This window comes from Cheilinus undulatus, linkage group 14 (genome assembly GCF_018320785.1).
Source record: "Cheilinus undulatus linkage group 14, ASM1832078v1, whole genome shotgun sequence".
Lineage (NCBI taxonomy): Eukaryota > Metazoa > Chordata > Actinopteri > Labriformes > Labridae > Cheilinus > Cheilinus undulatus.
In genome coordinates this window covers 41114821-41128036 of record NC_054878.1, presented here as the reverse complement: position 1 = coordinate 41128036, position 13216 = coordinate 41114821, and the positions used below count along the sequence as shown (strand labels likewise).

At 38.8% G+C, this 13216-nt stretch overlaps 1 protein-coding gene across 1 annotated transcript in view; it reads right to left on the bottom strand.

Moving 5' to 3' along the window:
- Positions 1 to 3725: 3725 nt before the first annotated feature.
- The window catches only part of rfx6 (regulatory factor X, 6), a 21072-nt gene continuing 11581 nt past the window's right edge, over positions 3726 to 13216 (bottom strand). Inside the window, exons 15-22 of the mRNA XM_041805836.1 lie at positions 13037 to 13146; positions 12830 to 12947; positions 9907 to 10029; positions 8202 to 8408; positions 7352 to 7661; positions 6745 to 7097; positions 6329 to 6529; positions 3726 to 4197 (exon numbers count right to left, since the gene is read on the bottom strand). Coding sequence (XP_041661770.1) covers positions 4019 to 4197; positions 6329 to 6529; positions 6745 to 7097; positions 7352 to 7661; positions 8202 to 8408; positions 9907 to 10029; positions 12830 to 12947; positions 13037 to 13146 — 1601 coding nt within the window. The 3' untranslated portion in view covers positions 3726 to 4018. The remainder of the gene's footprint in view (positions 4198 to 6328; positions 6530 to 6744; positions 7098 to 7351; positions 7662 to 8201; positions 8409 to 9906; positions 10030 to 12829; positions 12948 to 13036; positions 13147 to 13216) is intronic.

Here is a 13216-nt window from a genome sequence, read left to right as displayed (position 1 = left end):
TTCATTTCATACCAAACAACTTGCTGAGGGTTTAGCAACACCACCTGGAAAAAAAATTCAACATTTTTTTTCTTTTAATTCTTTCAAAATCAGTGATTCGGCTGTGCTACAAAAACATACAAACAAGTTTATTTCATTTTTCAAAAGGAGTCCTTGATTTTGCTGTACTGAAAGACATTTTCAGAGCCTTTCTTGAAGGTAAACCAATCAACTTCTGCCCAGAACTTTCCTGAGCACACAGAGGCCTTCTGCACTCATTCACCTTGAGGAGTTCAATGTGTGTTTGCTGCCCTCTGCTGGGCAATTCAAAGTTCTTAGGAAAAGACACAAGTGATACCTACCATTAAGTCATTATTACTGCTAAATTACAGTTAACACTTTGAAAAGTCTTCCCGAATTTCTTTGCTTTCTTTTCTTTACTTAAATAAGTCCTACATTTAAATCAGGTAAATTTAACTACAGTCTTCTCTTGTATAGAGAAAGATGGTGTCAAAATGATGACTAAAACACAGACAACATTGACCATGCAGACAACCATTACACTGACAGAAGACTATACTTCATAAAATCTGCCTCAGAACTCTCCCATTATGCCATTTTTGCACTGTCTCTTTCTTATTGTTGAATCATGGACCTTACCTTACCCGAGTCAGGTGAGGCCTGCAGGTCTTTAGATGTTGTTCTGGGTTCTTTTGGAACCTCCTGGATGAGTTGTCATTGCACTGAAGTCATTTTGGTAGGATGGCTACTCCTGGGAAGGTTCACTGCTGTTCCAAGTTTTCTCCATTTGTGGGCAATGGATCTCACAGTAGTTTGCTTGAGTCCCAGAACCTTAGAAATGGCTTTGTAAGCCTTTCCAGACTGACAGATGTCATAGACTGTCTTTCTCATCAGTTCTTGAATTTCTTTGGATGGCACCATGATTTGTTGGAGATCTTTTAGCCTACTTCACTCTGTCAGACAGGTTCTATTTAAGAAATTTCTGGATTCAACAGGTCTGGGAGTAATCAGGCTTTGGTGTGGCTGGCATAAATGGTTGTAATTTTAAATTTACTTGGCTAAGAACACTAGGTATTAATTATTAATCTTTTTTGTAGGATCATCAAAATAGAAATGGAAATGATAACACAATTTACATTTTTTTCTTTTAAATGTAATATTTTCATATAGATTCATATGTTAGTATGTTTGTTAATTCTAAGTAATTTATGTATATCTTTTTAAAATGTATGTTTCTCTCATTCTATATTTTCCTTTATTTATTGTAAATCCACAAGACCAAATTAAATTATTTGTAATTTAAAGAAAATACTTTCTAAATTATCTTTCTTCTTGCATCTCTGATGCCACAGTTGGGACGGATGCAGAGGCCATTATACTTGAGATACTGTTTCTCATAGCAGATACAATGAGTATTTAAGGATGGTTTTACCTTCTGGGTAGTCTTCATGAGACTGAAACCACAGAGAGAGAGAGAGAGAGAGAGAAAGAGAAAGAGAGAGAGAGAGGCTGCCTCTGTCAGCTCTGCTGCAAAATTCTGGTTAAACATTGGCCCAAAGTTTGCCTTCTGCCTTCTGTTGTTTTTACACTGGAGCTCGTGCATTTGTTGCGGCCGTTATTGACTTAGTAATTAAAGTATTTTAACGTGGGGATTCTGTAATCATTACATACGCTACCATCTGTCCCCGCACCGCTGCATGAGCACCTGAGATGGATTTTCCTCCTGAGTAGATAACGTATAAAAAACAATCAAGATGGGAGGATAGAGGAGAGACACGTCACTGTCATTCATCTCAAACATCTGACTCATTCTCTCATGTTTGCATTTAGAATGAGTCATGTACTGTTACAGTGCTTAACAAATTTATTAGACCACCTGTTATATTTGTCTCAGAGACCATCCAGCATCATGAAGTGCTTTAATGTGGACTCTTTCATTTTCAGTGAGCTCTCCACGTTTTACCATTTTGAACAGGAATGAGGAATTTCAAACTGAATTCACCTTTTTATACCCAAATTTGAGCCGGCTCACTGGACTTCTCTGAGAAGTCAGAAATTAAGCATAACATTCAACCACTAAAACTCATTTTTCTGTTCAGGAATGCAAGTAAATAACTGTCATTTGACATATTAACCAAGAAATAATAATGTGCTTTACTATTTTTTTCATTTTTTTTTGGTAAATCAGTAAATTTGAAAATTCATGGATAACAATAATAATTCTATTTTAGCATTAAAAATATCATTTGGGTTAAAGAGCTTTCATATATTGGTGTATTAACCATTACAGAAAAATAAAAAATGATTTTGGTAATTACCAATGCTGTTAATTTAGGGCAGCTGTGACATAAACCTTACTTTGGGTTGTGGTCTAATGAATTTGTTAAGCACTGTACATGATAACGTGTTGATTTAAATGTTTTTGTTTGAACTCAAAAACATCAGATAAGACAATAAAACCTGCTTTGATATAACTTAAAAATAATTAGTGCTGTCAATTGATTAAAAAAATAATCAAGTTAATCACATCACTATGCTGTGATTAATCATGATGAATCACAGAATTTCTTTAGTTTTAGTATTTTTTAGATTTTTTAACGTTCTTATTATCAAGTGTTTATTTTCATTATTTTGACTTTATGTACAGCACAATGAAAGTGACTTAGGATTTTTTTTTTAATTTCCTAACTCCCACATTTTTCTTTTTAAGTGGCAGGAATGGGCTTCCATAGTGTGTTGTGTGTAGATTAATGAGAATGAAAATGACTGCAAAAGCAGCAGCATAACAAAATTTTTAAAGGTGAACTGGGTCTTAATACTTTCTGATTCAACTGTAAATGCCCCCACAGTATTTGATCCTCAGCTGTTAGAAGAGCATCATAATTTAACTCAGCACACTGACCACTTTAGCATGTGTCAGATCCCAACCAAAAAAATACACTAATTAATGATGCAATATCAGCTTCTATGTCACAAATCACACATTTTTATTTGTTGCATGCCATTTTACCACACAGTAATCCACTAATTAATTGCTTTGATATTTCTACAAGGATCTAAAGATAATTGCCTGATGTGAAGACATTTCGATATTGTATGAGGAGCTTGGACCTTGCTGTCCAGGAGTATTCCTAGGGAATTTTTTGGAAATCGATTTTATTGCTATTTTATTCTCTCTCTCTTATTTACATGTTAAGACTCTCATATTTGATGCATGCCTATATCAACAAAATCTTGGGGCCCCATGGAGCACAAGGCCCTGAGCAGTCCCTCCCTTTGCCTAATGGTAAAACCACCTGTGAGAGTAGCTATTTTCCCTTGAAGACATAAGTACTTCCTCCACTATGGGACAGCAGGACAGTGAGTACTCTATAAAAGTCTGAGGCGGCTGCATCTTGCAGCAGCAATAACAACTTTTATGAATGAACAATCTGCACATGCTGCCTTTATATCACCTGTCTATAAATATATGTGGGAAGAGTGGCTGTAAATAGCAGTGTTGTTAGGCTGTGGCAGTGACAGGAACACCATTGTGACTATTAAAGATTTATTTACAACATTTTAAAAAACAGATGAAATGGAAGTCCTACATTTACTTGAACTTTAGGATTAAAAGTACTAATTTATTATTTCTACAACAGATAAAATCTGCATCAAAGTAGGTAGTTTTTATGGTTTTTTTTCAATTAATAATCAATAATTTAATTGGAATGTATTTCCCCTTATCCTGGTTTGAAACGATGATGTGCAAGAACAAATGCCTGGATTCAAGAGGTATAAACAAACACAGTCTTTCTCTGTATGTCACTTATTCTTTATCCAGGAACGTCCTGGCTTCCGTCACTTAAGTTCATGCTGTATTTTGAAGTTTAGATGTTCGGGGCAGAAATTTGGCCAGCCTTTCTGAATCCCCTCATAGCATTGGTGCATACATACATTTGGATCCTCTGTGCACTCATCAGGAACTAGACTCCAGATTTCAGTACCATTCTCCTGCAGAAGCTCTGTACTTCCTCCGTCATTGCACTCCTCCTGCTCCCATGAACACAGTGTTGATGGGAGGCAGTGAAGACACCAGGTCCTGCACGTCTGAAGATGATGGCCCACGCTGCTGTGAAAGCAGTGCATCCTGGGAGGTGAAGTGAGAGGAAACTCCAAACATGCAGGGAGCTGATCCTGATGAGGGGAGGGAATGATCTGGGGATGAAACAACACATTTTCGTACTTTCTCCAGACTTGATTTGTTTTATGTAAGTGAAGAAATACAAAGCGACAGTGATTGATTTTCTTGCCACTAGAGGGCATCAAAAAGAATGTTAAACATTCAAATAACACTCCCTCTAAGTTGATTCATAACATTAGAATTACAAGCACAATTTTCAACTGAAATGTATTGAGGCTTCCTTTTTTAGCTATAAGTCTTTATGTGGACATTCTTTCTCTACTTAGCCGTATACTTAGAAGTAGACAGAAATAAATAGAAAGTTAATAAAAACTGATTTTTAAGATAATTGTAATACCAGCGATGCCTTGATTGCACACTAATTTTGAAGTATTTAATCTTTGCTTTGATAAGACCAAAATTTTAAAATATGACATAAGATGAGAATAAAAATATAATTACCAGTTGTCGGACTAAATCAGAATGAGCAGGTATGTATCATTTATTACGACCCCAATTCCAAAAAATTGGGACACTGTGTGAAAGTACATAAAGTCAGAAGGCAAATATTAGCTCATTTTGAATTTGAGGGCAGCAAAACATCTCAAAAAAGTAGGTACCTGGCCATGTTTACCAGTGTGTAACATCCTCTTCTTTTTTTTACAACAGTCTGTAAACAAAGTGAGGAGACCAGTTGCTGGGGTTAAGGGAGAGGAATGTTGTCCCATTCTTGTCTGATGTAGGATTTTGCTGCTCAACAGTCCTGGGTCTTCTTTGCTGGATTTTCACTTAATGATGCACCAAATGTTTTAAACTGGTGAAAGGTAGACAGGCCAATTCAGCCAATCAGCACCTGGACTCTTCTACTGTGAAGCCATGCTGTTGTGATGGATGGTCTTTGTGGTTTACAATTATCTTGCTAAAATATTCAAGGCCTTCCCTGAAAGTGACGTTGTCTAGATGGGAGCACATGTTGCTCTTAAACCTCAATCTACTTTTCAGCACTGATAGTTCCTTTCCAGATGTGTAGGCTGCCCACACCATAGGCACTAATGCAACCCCATACCATCAGAGATGTTGACTTTTGAACTGTGCACTGATTACAAGCTGGATGGTTTCTCTCTCCTCTTAAGTCCACAGGACATGGCATCTAGGGTTTCTAAAAAGAATCCCACATTTTGATTTTTATGGCCAAAGGACAGTTTTCCATTTCACCTCAGTGTCAGTGTGTTCACATATGAGTTCATCTTTGCATGATACAGTTTAAACTTGCATTTGTGGATGGCACGACAAACTGTTTTGACATACAGTGATTTCTGGAAGTGTTCCTGAGCCCATGCAGTGAATTCCAGTACAGAATCATGCCTGTTTTTAATGCAGTGGATGCCTGAGGGCTCAAAGATCACAAGCATCAAATACTGGCTTTCATCCTTGTCCCTTGCAAACAGAGATTTCTCCAGATTCTCTGACTCTTTTTATAGTGTTATGCACTGTAGGTCTCAACTGGTGGGTCAGGACCTAAAAGTGGGTCGCAGAACCCTTTTCAGTTTGTTCCTGAAAATAAAATTCTTAAAAAATGTCAACAAAACCCTTTCAAAACAAGCTTTGTTTGCCTGTCATCTTTGATTTGTGGCATGTTTGGCATTTTTGAGGTTCAAACTGAGATATTTTTCATTAGATAAACCTGATTAGTCAATAAAGATCAGAAATTAGGGTTGCAGTTTTCACTGAGAAGTTAATGGTGGGTCCCAAGGCTCGACCAGTTGAGAACCGCTGCTGTAGATGGTGGGGTATTCAAAGTCTGGTCGAAAAATTTCCACCATTTTTCACAGTTTTTCACAGGTTGGTGGACCTCTGCCCATCTTTACCTCAGAGACTCTGCCTCTCTAAAATGCTCCGTTTATACCCAGTCATGTTACTAACCTTTTGACAATTAACCTAATTAGTTGCAAATCCTCCTCCAGTTTTTCTTGAGTACTACTTACTTTTAGTCTTTTGTTGCTCTGTCCCTACTTTTTTGAGGTGTGTTGCTGCCATCAAATTCAAAATTAGCTAGTATTTTCATGAAATTAATTTTGGAATTGGGGTTGTATTTTCTTGACACATTTTTCAGAATTCTACACAGCTTTTATCTTTTCCCTTTTTCTCCAACTTTTTTTTCCTGACCTGCTGTAGTTTCAGTCTGAGTAAAATACGCTCCTGTTGTTTTCCTCCCAGGCTCATCCAGGATGTTGAGGGGATCGTGGACTTCAGAGTACCCAGACTGAAACGGGCGTAGATTTCCCACAGTGCTGATGACTGATACATGCTGGTCCACCAGTGATGTCATCCGCTGGCTGTCAAGGTAATTACTGTTGCCAAAGTAACCTGCAACAGGAGAAATGTTTGTCATGGAGTTCGCAGAAGATCCCAACCCTAGAAAACTTCAATTCCAAAAAGCTGGTACAATGCTTAAACAAATACAGTGAACTCTAAATCCCTTTCAATCTGGTCAGATCAAGCTGCTAAACTTTTTTTCTTGGTAGCATGACTTTCTTTTGTGGGACCCACCACATTACCGCCAATGTCTGAGCTATCTTTACCTCCATGTCCTCCTGCAGCAGAGTACGTCTGTCCCTGACATCCTCCACCTGTTGGGTTCAGTCCAGCTCCTACAAAGCCGAATCCTTCTGCAGAGTCCAGAATCTCAGTCGCTGTCTGAGCGTTTAGTCCCTGTTCAGTGTGAACTGGATCAGAGCCTGAGCTGTAGCCTGGTGTGGCTCTAACTACAGGGTTATATGGTGTGATGGGGCAGGTGGAGCTGTTTGATGAGGGATGATGGCTGTAGAAGATGTCTTTATTATGATGGTGGTCGTTGAAGGAGGGGTACCGAGAGAGATGGTAGGCTAGTGAAGAGGACTGAGACTGAATCGAAGACAGACACTGACTCTGAGGCCTGAAACACAGAAAAAACATTCTGTATAATAAATAATATATGTTAAGCAGTAAAAAAATGAATATTAAGTTCTTTTTCAAACTTAGTCATATAATGCGAAAATCTATACCTCAAAGATAATTGCATGCAATGCAAACAACCAAAAAAGATGAAAGAAAAACCAATCATTCAATATATTTTAAGTATTTTGGGTTGTTTAACTTGCAGTGAGGCTTTATGTAGGTTTCTGATTCATTGTACCAGATGATTCTGACCTGAGAGCAGTCTGGTAGTTTGAGGCAGAGGAGCTGCTGACAGGAGGAAAATAACCCGAGCTGGTCTGAGGTAAGCAGTGATACAGGGTCTCTGGGTAAGAAGAGCAGGGGCTGAGCTGGGTCATGGCACTGAGAGAAGACAAGCAGGAGGAAACGGAGGAAGAGGAGGTGGAAGAAGACGATGTAGAAGTCAGCGGTCTTCCTGTCATTGGCCCCTGGTTGATGACGGAGCCTCGGTGGACCAATGCAGCTGGAGAGATAGGGGGCGTCATGAGGGGGCCGCTGACCTGAGAAAAGTCCATCTGAATGCCTGTGTGAAAATAAACACATATGTAAATAATGACTGTTAACACAACAGGATTATTCCACATTAGCCTCTTTATGTATGACCTCAGAGTCTAATGGCTCCAAAGTTAAAGGGGTGAAACCCACAAACCTGATCAGCATTTAAGGTTTTTTTTTTTTTTTTTTTTTTGCTCGTTGTTCCCGAACATGAAATCAGCTGTTTTAGCTTACTCTGTTACGGCACGTTTATGTTTGTGCCAGTATACAAGCACAAGGGGGGATATAAATATTAAAAAAATGTTCCCAGGCAGAGAAAATAAAATACAGAGGCCTGCCTCTAGTAACAAGCCTGCTTCATTTAAAGGCCTGGGATGGTTTTATTCACCACTGTAACGGGGCTAAACACTACTAGTGCTATGCTCAGACTGATTAGCGTTGAACCTTTATTATACTAGGCCACATCAAAAAGTACAATCTAAACCTGCTCCGTTTGTAAAGTATCTTGAGATAACTTTAGTTATGAATTGTGCTTTACAAAAAAAAGATTGATTGACTGAAAAATTACCTGAAACAGTAAACCCTGTTGACTCTGTCCCCTGGTAGATGATGGAGCCTGTTTCCAGACTCTGCTGCTGATTGGTTGACAGAGACATGTAGGCGTGTACTCCTGGAGACTCGTTCTTCACTGATTGGTCGATGGCAGCACTGGCCTTGTTACGGTTGGCTAGGAAGCAGGAGCTAGGAGAGGCTGTGAAGGCTGCTTTACTCGCATCTAAAAAGAGACAGAAATGCATCAGGTCTTGTAAAAGACATTCAGGTGTATTTGTAGGTCTTTTGCAGCCAATATTAAAGTGCTTCCGTGCTTTGAAAAAGTTTCTTATTCTTTAAATAAAAATCTAATTTATATAACTGCTAAAAAAAATAGTTCTGGTGCATTTGATTTGGAAGAAGAATTTCCATTCTTGGCAGTTCTGTTTTATTGTTTTATGCATATTCATTTTATTCCAAACTATGCGTTTGCCAGAGATTCAGAAGTGCTACATAAATAGAACAAATCAACTCTTATTTAATTAAATAATATGCACACCTAATGACTTAAATATGGTCAAGTATCATACAATATTGAACTATGAACATAAATGTAACACACATGTAGGAGTTTTTTCATTAGACACTTGATTAAAACAATAAAATCCTACACTCACACACAGGTATGGGTGTGTAAACAAGTACAAATGCGTCATACCTGCAGCTCTCCTAGACACATTGTTCAGCCCTGCCTCATTTTGTAGCCTTGGTTTTATGTTCCTGCTCTTTCTACAGTATTTATTATCAGCAGTGAATTAAAGATCGATAAAACACCCACGTTTGGACAGGTTTCATTAGATATTACGTTATCTCAACATGTGGTAGGTGTGTGTTAGGTTCGTCGATGCTGGCGCTTATCACAATAATCATAAAACAAATACAAAGTTGGGGAGCGCATCAGCAGGAAGTGACTTTAGAAAACTGTTAAAAGAGGGCATAAGAAGCTTCAGTTTGAACACAAGGTAGCATACCTCAATGAATGAACTCACTGAAGAAAGGCAGCACTAGTGGGCTTCCTCAGCTCTTTCTCTCTAGCGCAAGTTCCTCTGTCGTGCGTGTATCCAACGGTAATAATGCACAGATTTAAAAAAAAAAAAGTTAAAACTTTTCATTTATATTTTGTGATAAAAATCTGTCTTTTTTGTCTTGGTAATACTATTATTGATATGACAGTGTTTACCTTTATAAAAATTTCAAGGAGGATTATTTTTTCCACGTAAGCCTTAAAAGAGCCGCAACTGGTCCCTAAAGAGCCACATGGGGCTGGAGAGCTGCTGGTTGAGTATCACTGGTTTAAATAATTTTCCATAATTTTAAAGCATCAGGTGTTAGAATAAATGCACGTTTTAGTCAAATCATACTCACTTTGAAAAAAATGACCTTATTTTACTATTTTTAATTCATCTGGAAAGCACCTTTTTCTTATCACAGCATGATGCTTGTCAATTCTTATGAAAACAACGTCTGAACCAGTAACTCCATTCACAGGTAAGAATAATTCAGCAGTTTCAGAACATGTCAGGAATCCCACATAGATTTCTCTTATAAAACTTTCTTATGAAAAATTGAAGAAAAATCTTCGATTGAATGAGGCCCACTATGTTTTAAAAACAAAGGAATGCCTTCAATTACATTGTCAACAGCAAAACATGTCTGTTCCTGTGTAGTTTTTGATGTGATACCTGAATTTTTCATGTATTTGTCCAGCAGGTTCTGCAGGTCCTGCTCCTTGTCATTATTGAACTGAGTCTCCAGAGCCAGCAGGATGTACTCGTCTAACAGCATCCTGATCAGGTGGAAGGAACCTGCGGGAATCAGAATGTACATAAGAGCAAAGATATGATGTCCCGACTCCAGCTGAGCTGACTGTTTTATCTCCTGTGTGACCTTTGGGCCCAAGCTCCTCTCTGTTTGACCTGCAGGGTCGCACGTTTCAAGCCTTCTGTCCGTGTTTGAGCTTCATTCAGAGTTCACAGAGGGAGCCACCAAATGGTTTGTGTTTATTCACGTACACAAACTCAGCATGCCAGTGTTTGAACAGAGAGCACGCGACCTGCTAGATAAGACTTTGTTTGATCAAGACGAGTCTGGACCATTATAATTTATGACCCTGTTGTAACAGTCTGCTCCGAGCTGGCTGGTATTAGCCTTGTGTGTGTGTTTGTGTGGGTGTTCAGCAAATCCTGGAGGCATTATGATGGATGAAAGGAGCACAAAATTAATAAGTTGGGCCTGGCAATTACAGATTTATAGTAAGAAGGCCAAGGACTGTTGCACTCCCTTTGCAAATGTCAAAACATACACACTGTTCCCTTCTTTGAGTTCAGTTCTTTTCATTTTGAAAGTCAACAAAACAAACTGTTGAGAGGAGGCCAAATTCAGCACCACATCTAAAGTTTAGGTCTTAAAAATATAACCAGTTTGATGCAATGAGGGACATTTTGTTTGATGGATAACATGGACTGATGTAGATTCGATGGGGAAACTTTAAAGGGATATTTCGGTGTTTTTGAAGTTGGGTTGTATAGGGTACTTGGGGATAGTAGTGGCATTAATCCCAGTGATAAGATCATCAGCTGATCAGATACGCTGAGGCTTAAGAGCACGTAGCCAGTAGCAAAAGCTCACATTGCAACACAGAGAATTACACAGAGAAATTATACCTACCTGCTATGCTGTATAGCCTAACTTCTCCAAGCGTGTCCTGTATGAAGGGGTAATGCCCTCAAAATCCATGGAGGCTATTGCCACTACCATTGTCAAGTACTTTTTACCACACAAGTTTAAAAATACCAAAATATCCCTTTAAGTTTACCAGTGTAATAAAGGCATTCCTACAAGAGATTCTTAAAACAAGCAAAAGCCAAAATAACTTAGTTTCAAGTTGAATTGAATATGCCTGTATTTAAATGCCCAGTATTAAAAGTGTAGGAATTTTGTTATTATTTCACCAGTCCTGAGGTTCGTGATCATTAAAAAATGAGATCAGCAGGTAAATAATTGGCAAAACGAATGCTAGTTGCAGGCCTAAGGGAGTGACTTCCCCCACCCTGTAGCTATGGCAGCAGTTTTATCAGAACTGGACAACATTTCTCTATTTAAAGGGAAAAAGCTGATAGTAAAGAATTGTGTAATGACTTGACAACAGTCAATTGTCATTACACAGTCATTACAAAGCTGCTTAACAAGCTAATGTTTGTAGAACATCAGGTTTTCACGTGATTCTGATGATACATTAATGTCTGTTGTGGGTCAGGAAGTAGGGGACAGCCATTAGGAATGAATTGGAACAGAGGAAAGTTACAGTTGCTTTACAGGTCTGCAATTATCTGAAAGCTTAAACATACACTGAGTATGACCCCACACTTCCCAAAAAAGGGATTTTTCCTAACAGAATGTTGACACAGATTTATCTGGAGTGGAGGTGATAAATATCACAAAATACTCAGTCCGGCAGACCTCAACACCAGCTGTTTGTTGCCATTCTTAAAGCGCTCTTCGTTGAAAAATGTTCAACTTTTGTAACAGCACTGCGCTCATCAGTGTCATTTCTCCCTCACTTGCCAATCAAAATCAGCAAGGGGCAGAACTTCTGACAACAGCGAAGGAGAAATGGATTGAACTCGTCTTTCCTTTTCTTTTGTCAAGGGTAGTTTTCAGGTCAGTAGCTGCTGCCTGAGTCAGGACAGGATTCCTTTACTTTGTCTGCATGTCTACTGCGTGATTCTGAAATATGCATAAGCAATTTTAAAACGACGTTACAGATTCTGTCGTGGAAAGCAGGATTCATTTTTTGTAACTTGGTAACAAGGGTGTTGAGAAGCGCTCTTAACAGGAGGTTATCAGTACTGCCAGCTGTGGACACAGGCCTTTAATGTGAGCCACAGTCGCTAGCTCCCATTAAAAAGCCAGTTTTCTTTCCTCCATTCTTTGTGGTTATTTAAGCCACATATTAAAGCCAAACTGATACCAAATGAAGAGCCTTTTGGGAGTCAAACAACCAGCACAACTAAGCTGAGCCAAATGTTCTGGATTACATGACAGACAGATTTCCTTTCACAACGAGTGAGACTGGACAGACATCAGCTGAGGAAGCACAGACAAGATCAGAGTTTAATGAGCTAAACCATTACAGAACTGTACTGAAGCAAACCAGACCACTTTGTCAAAATGGACCATGCCAGGCTCAGATGGAGGCTTCTTTTATTTCTGCCTTCTGCCTATCTCTATACATTTTTTTTCCTTTTTTTTGCTTGAATATTTCACAACTCTCGGGTTTAGTTGAAAACTTTTGACAACTTTGAACACGGCATAGTCATGAACATCTCAAAACATGGCCTTTTTGGTAGCATTTCTCTATGTTGAGATCACTTCCTGCCTCCCATCAGGAGTTCTCCACTCCTGCCTGATGTCATCTACAAAGAGCCTATACCCTGGGGTTGTGCATACCTACTATGTATTTACTATTCCATGCCATGTTCTGTCAACTATCTGGGGTGTAAGGTAAGGCTTGGTAAATTTTTAAGAGAATAATCAAACCTTAATGAAAAAAATAAAACCTTAAAATTGTGTGTAAGTAATTCAAATTTGCTAGAATGTTCCTACCGAAGCTGGAGGCGTTGTTAAGCGTGAGGTTGTGCATTACTCTGGCTCCAAAGAAACTCCACCTGAGGAGGAAATCCTGAGCTCGCTTCTTCACTGACCGACCACTCTGCTTACCGGGCTGATCCGGGCAAAGAGAGAGCAGAATTCAGTAACATTACCATATAGCATGTCAGGACATGTGCACAGGGCTGGTTGAACAGCTGTTACCTTGATGACTTTATGCTCGACCACAGAGTCCAACCACTCGATGAAGGACTCTACTGTGGCGTTCTTCCGCAGCAGCTCCTTCAGCTCCTGGAAGACGCTAATAGAGTCATCTGGAAAAAAAAACAAAAGATTTTCATCAGGATCAGAATCAGATTCTTGTCTTTATTACATGAATAGTTA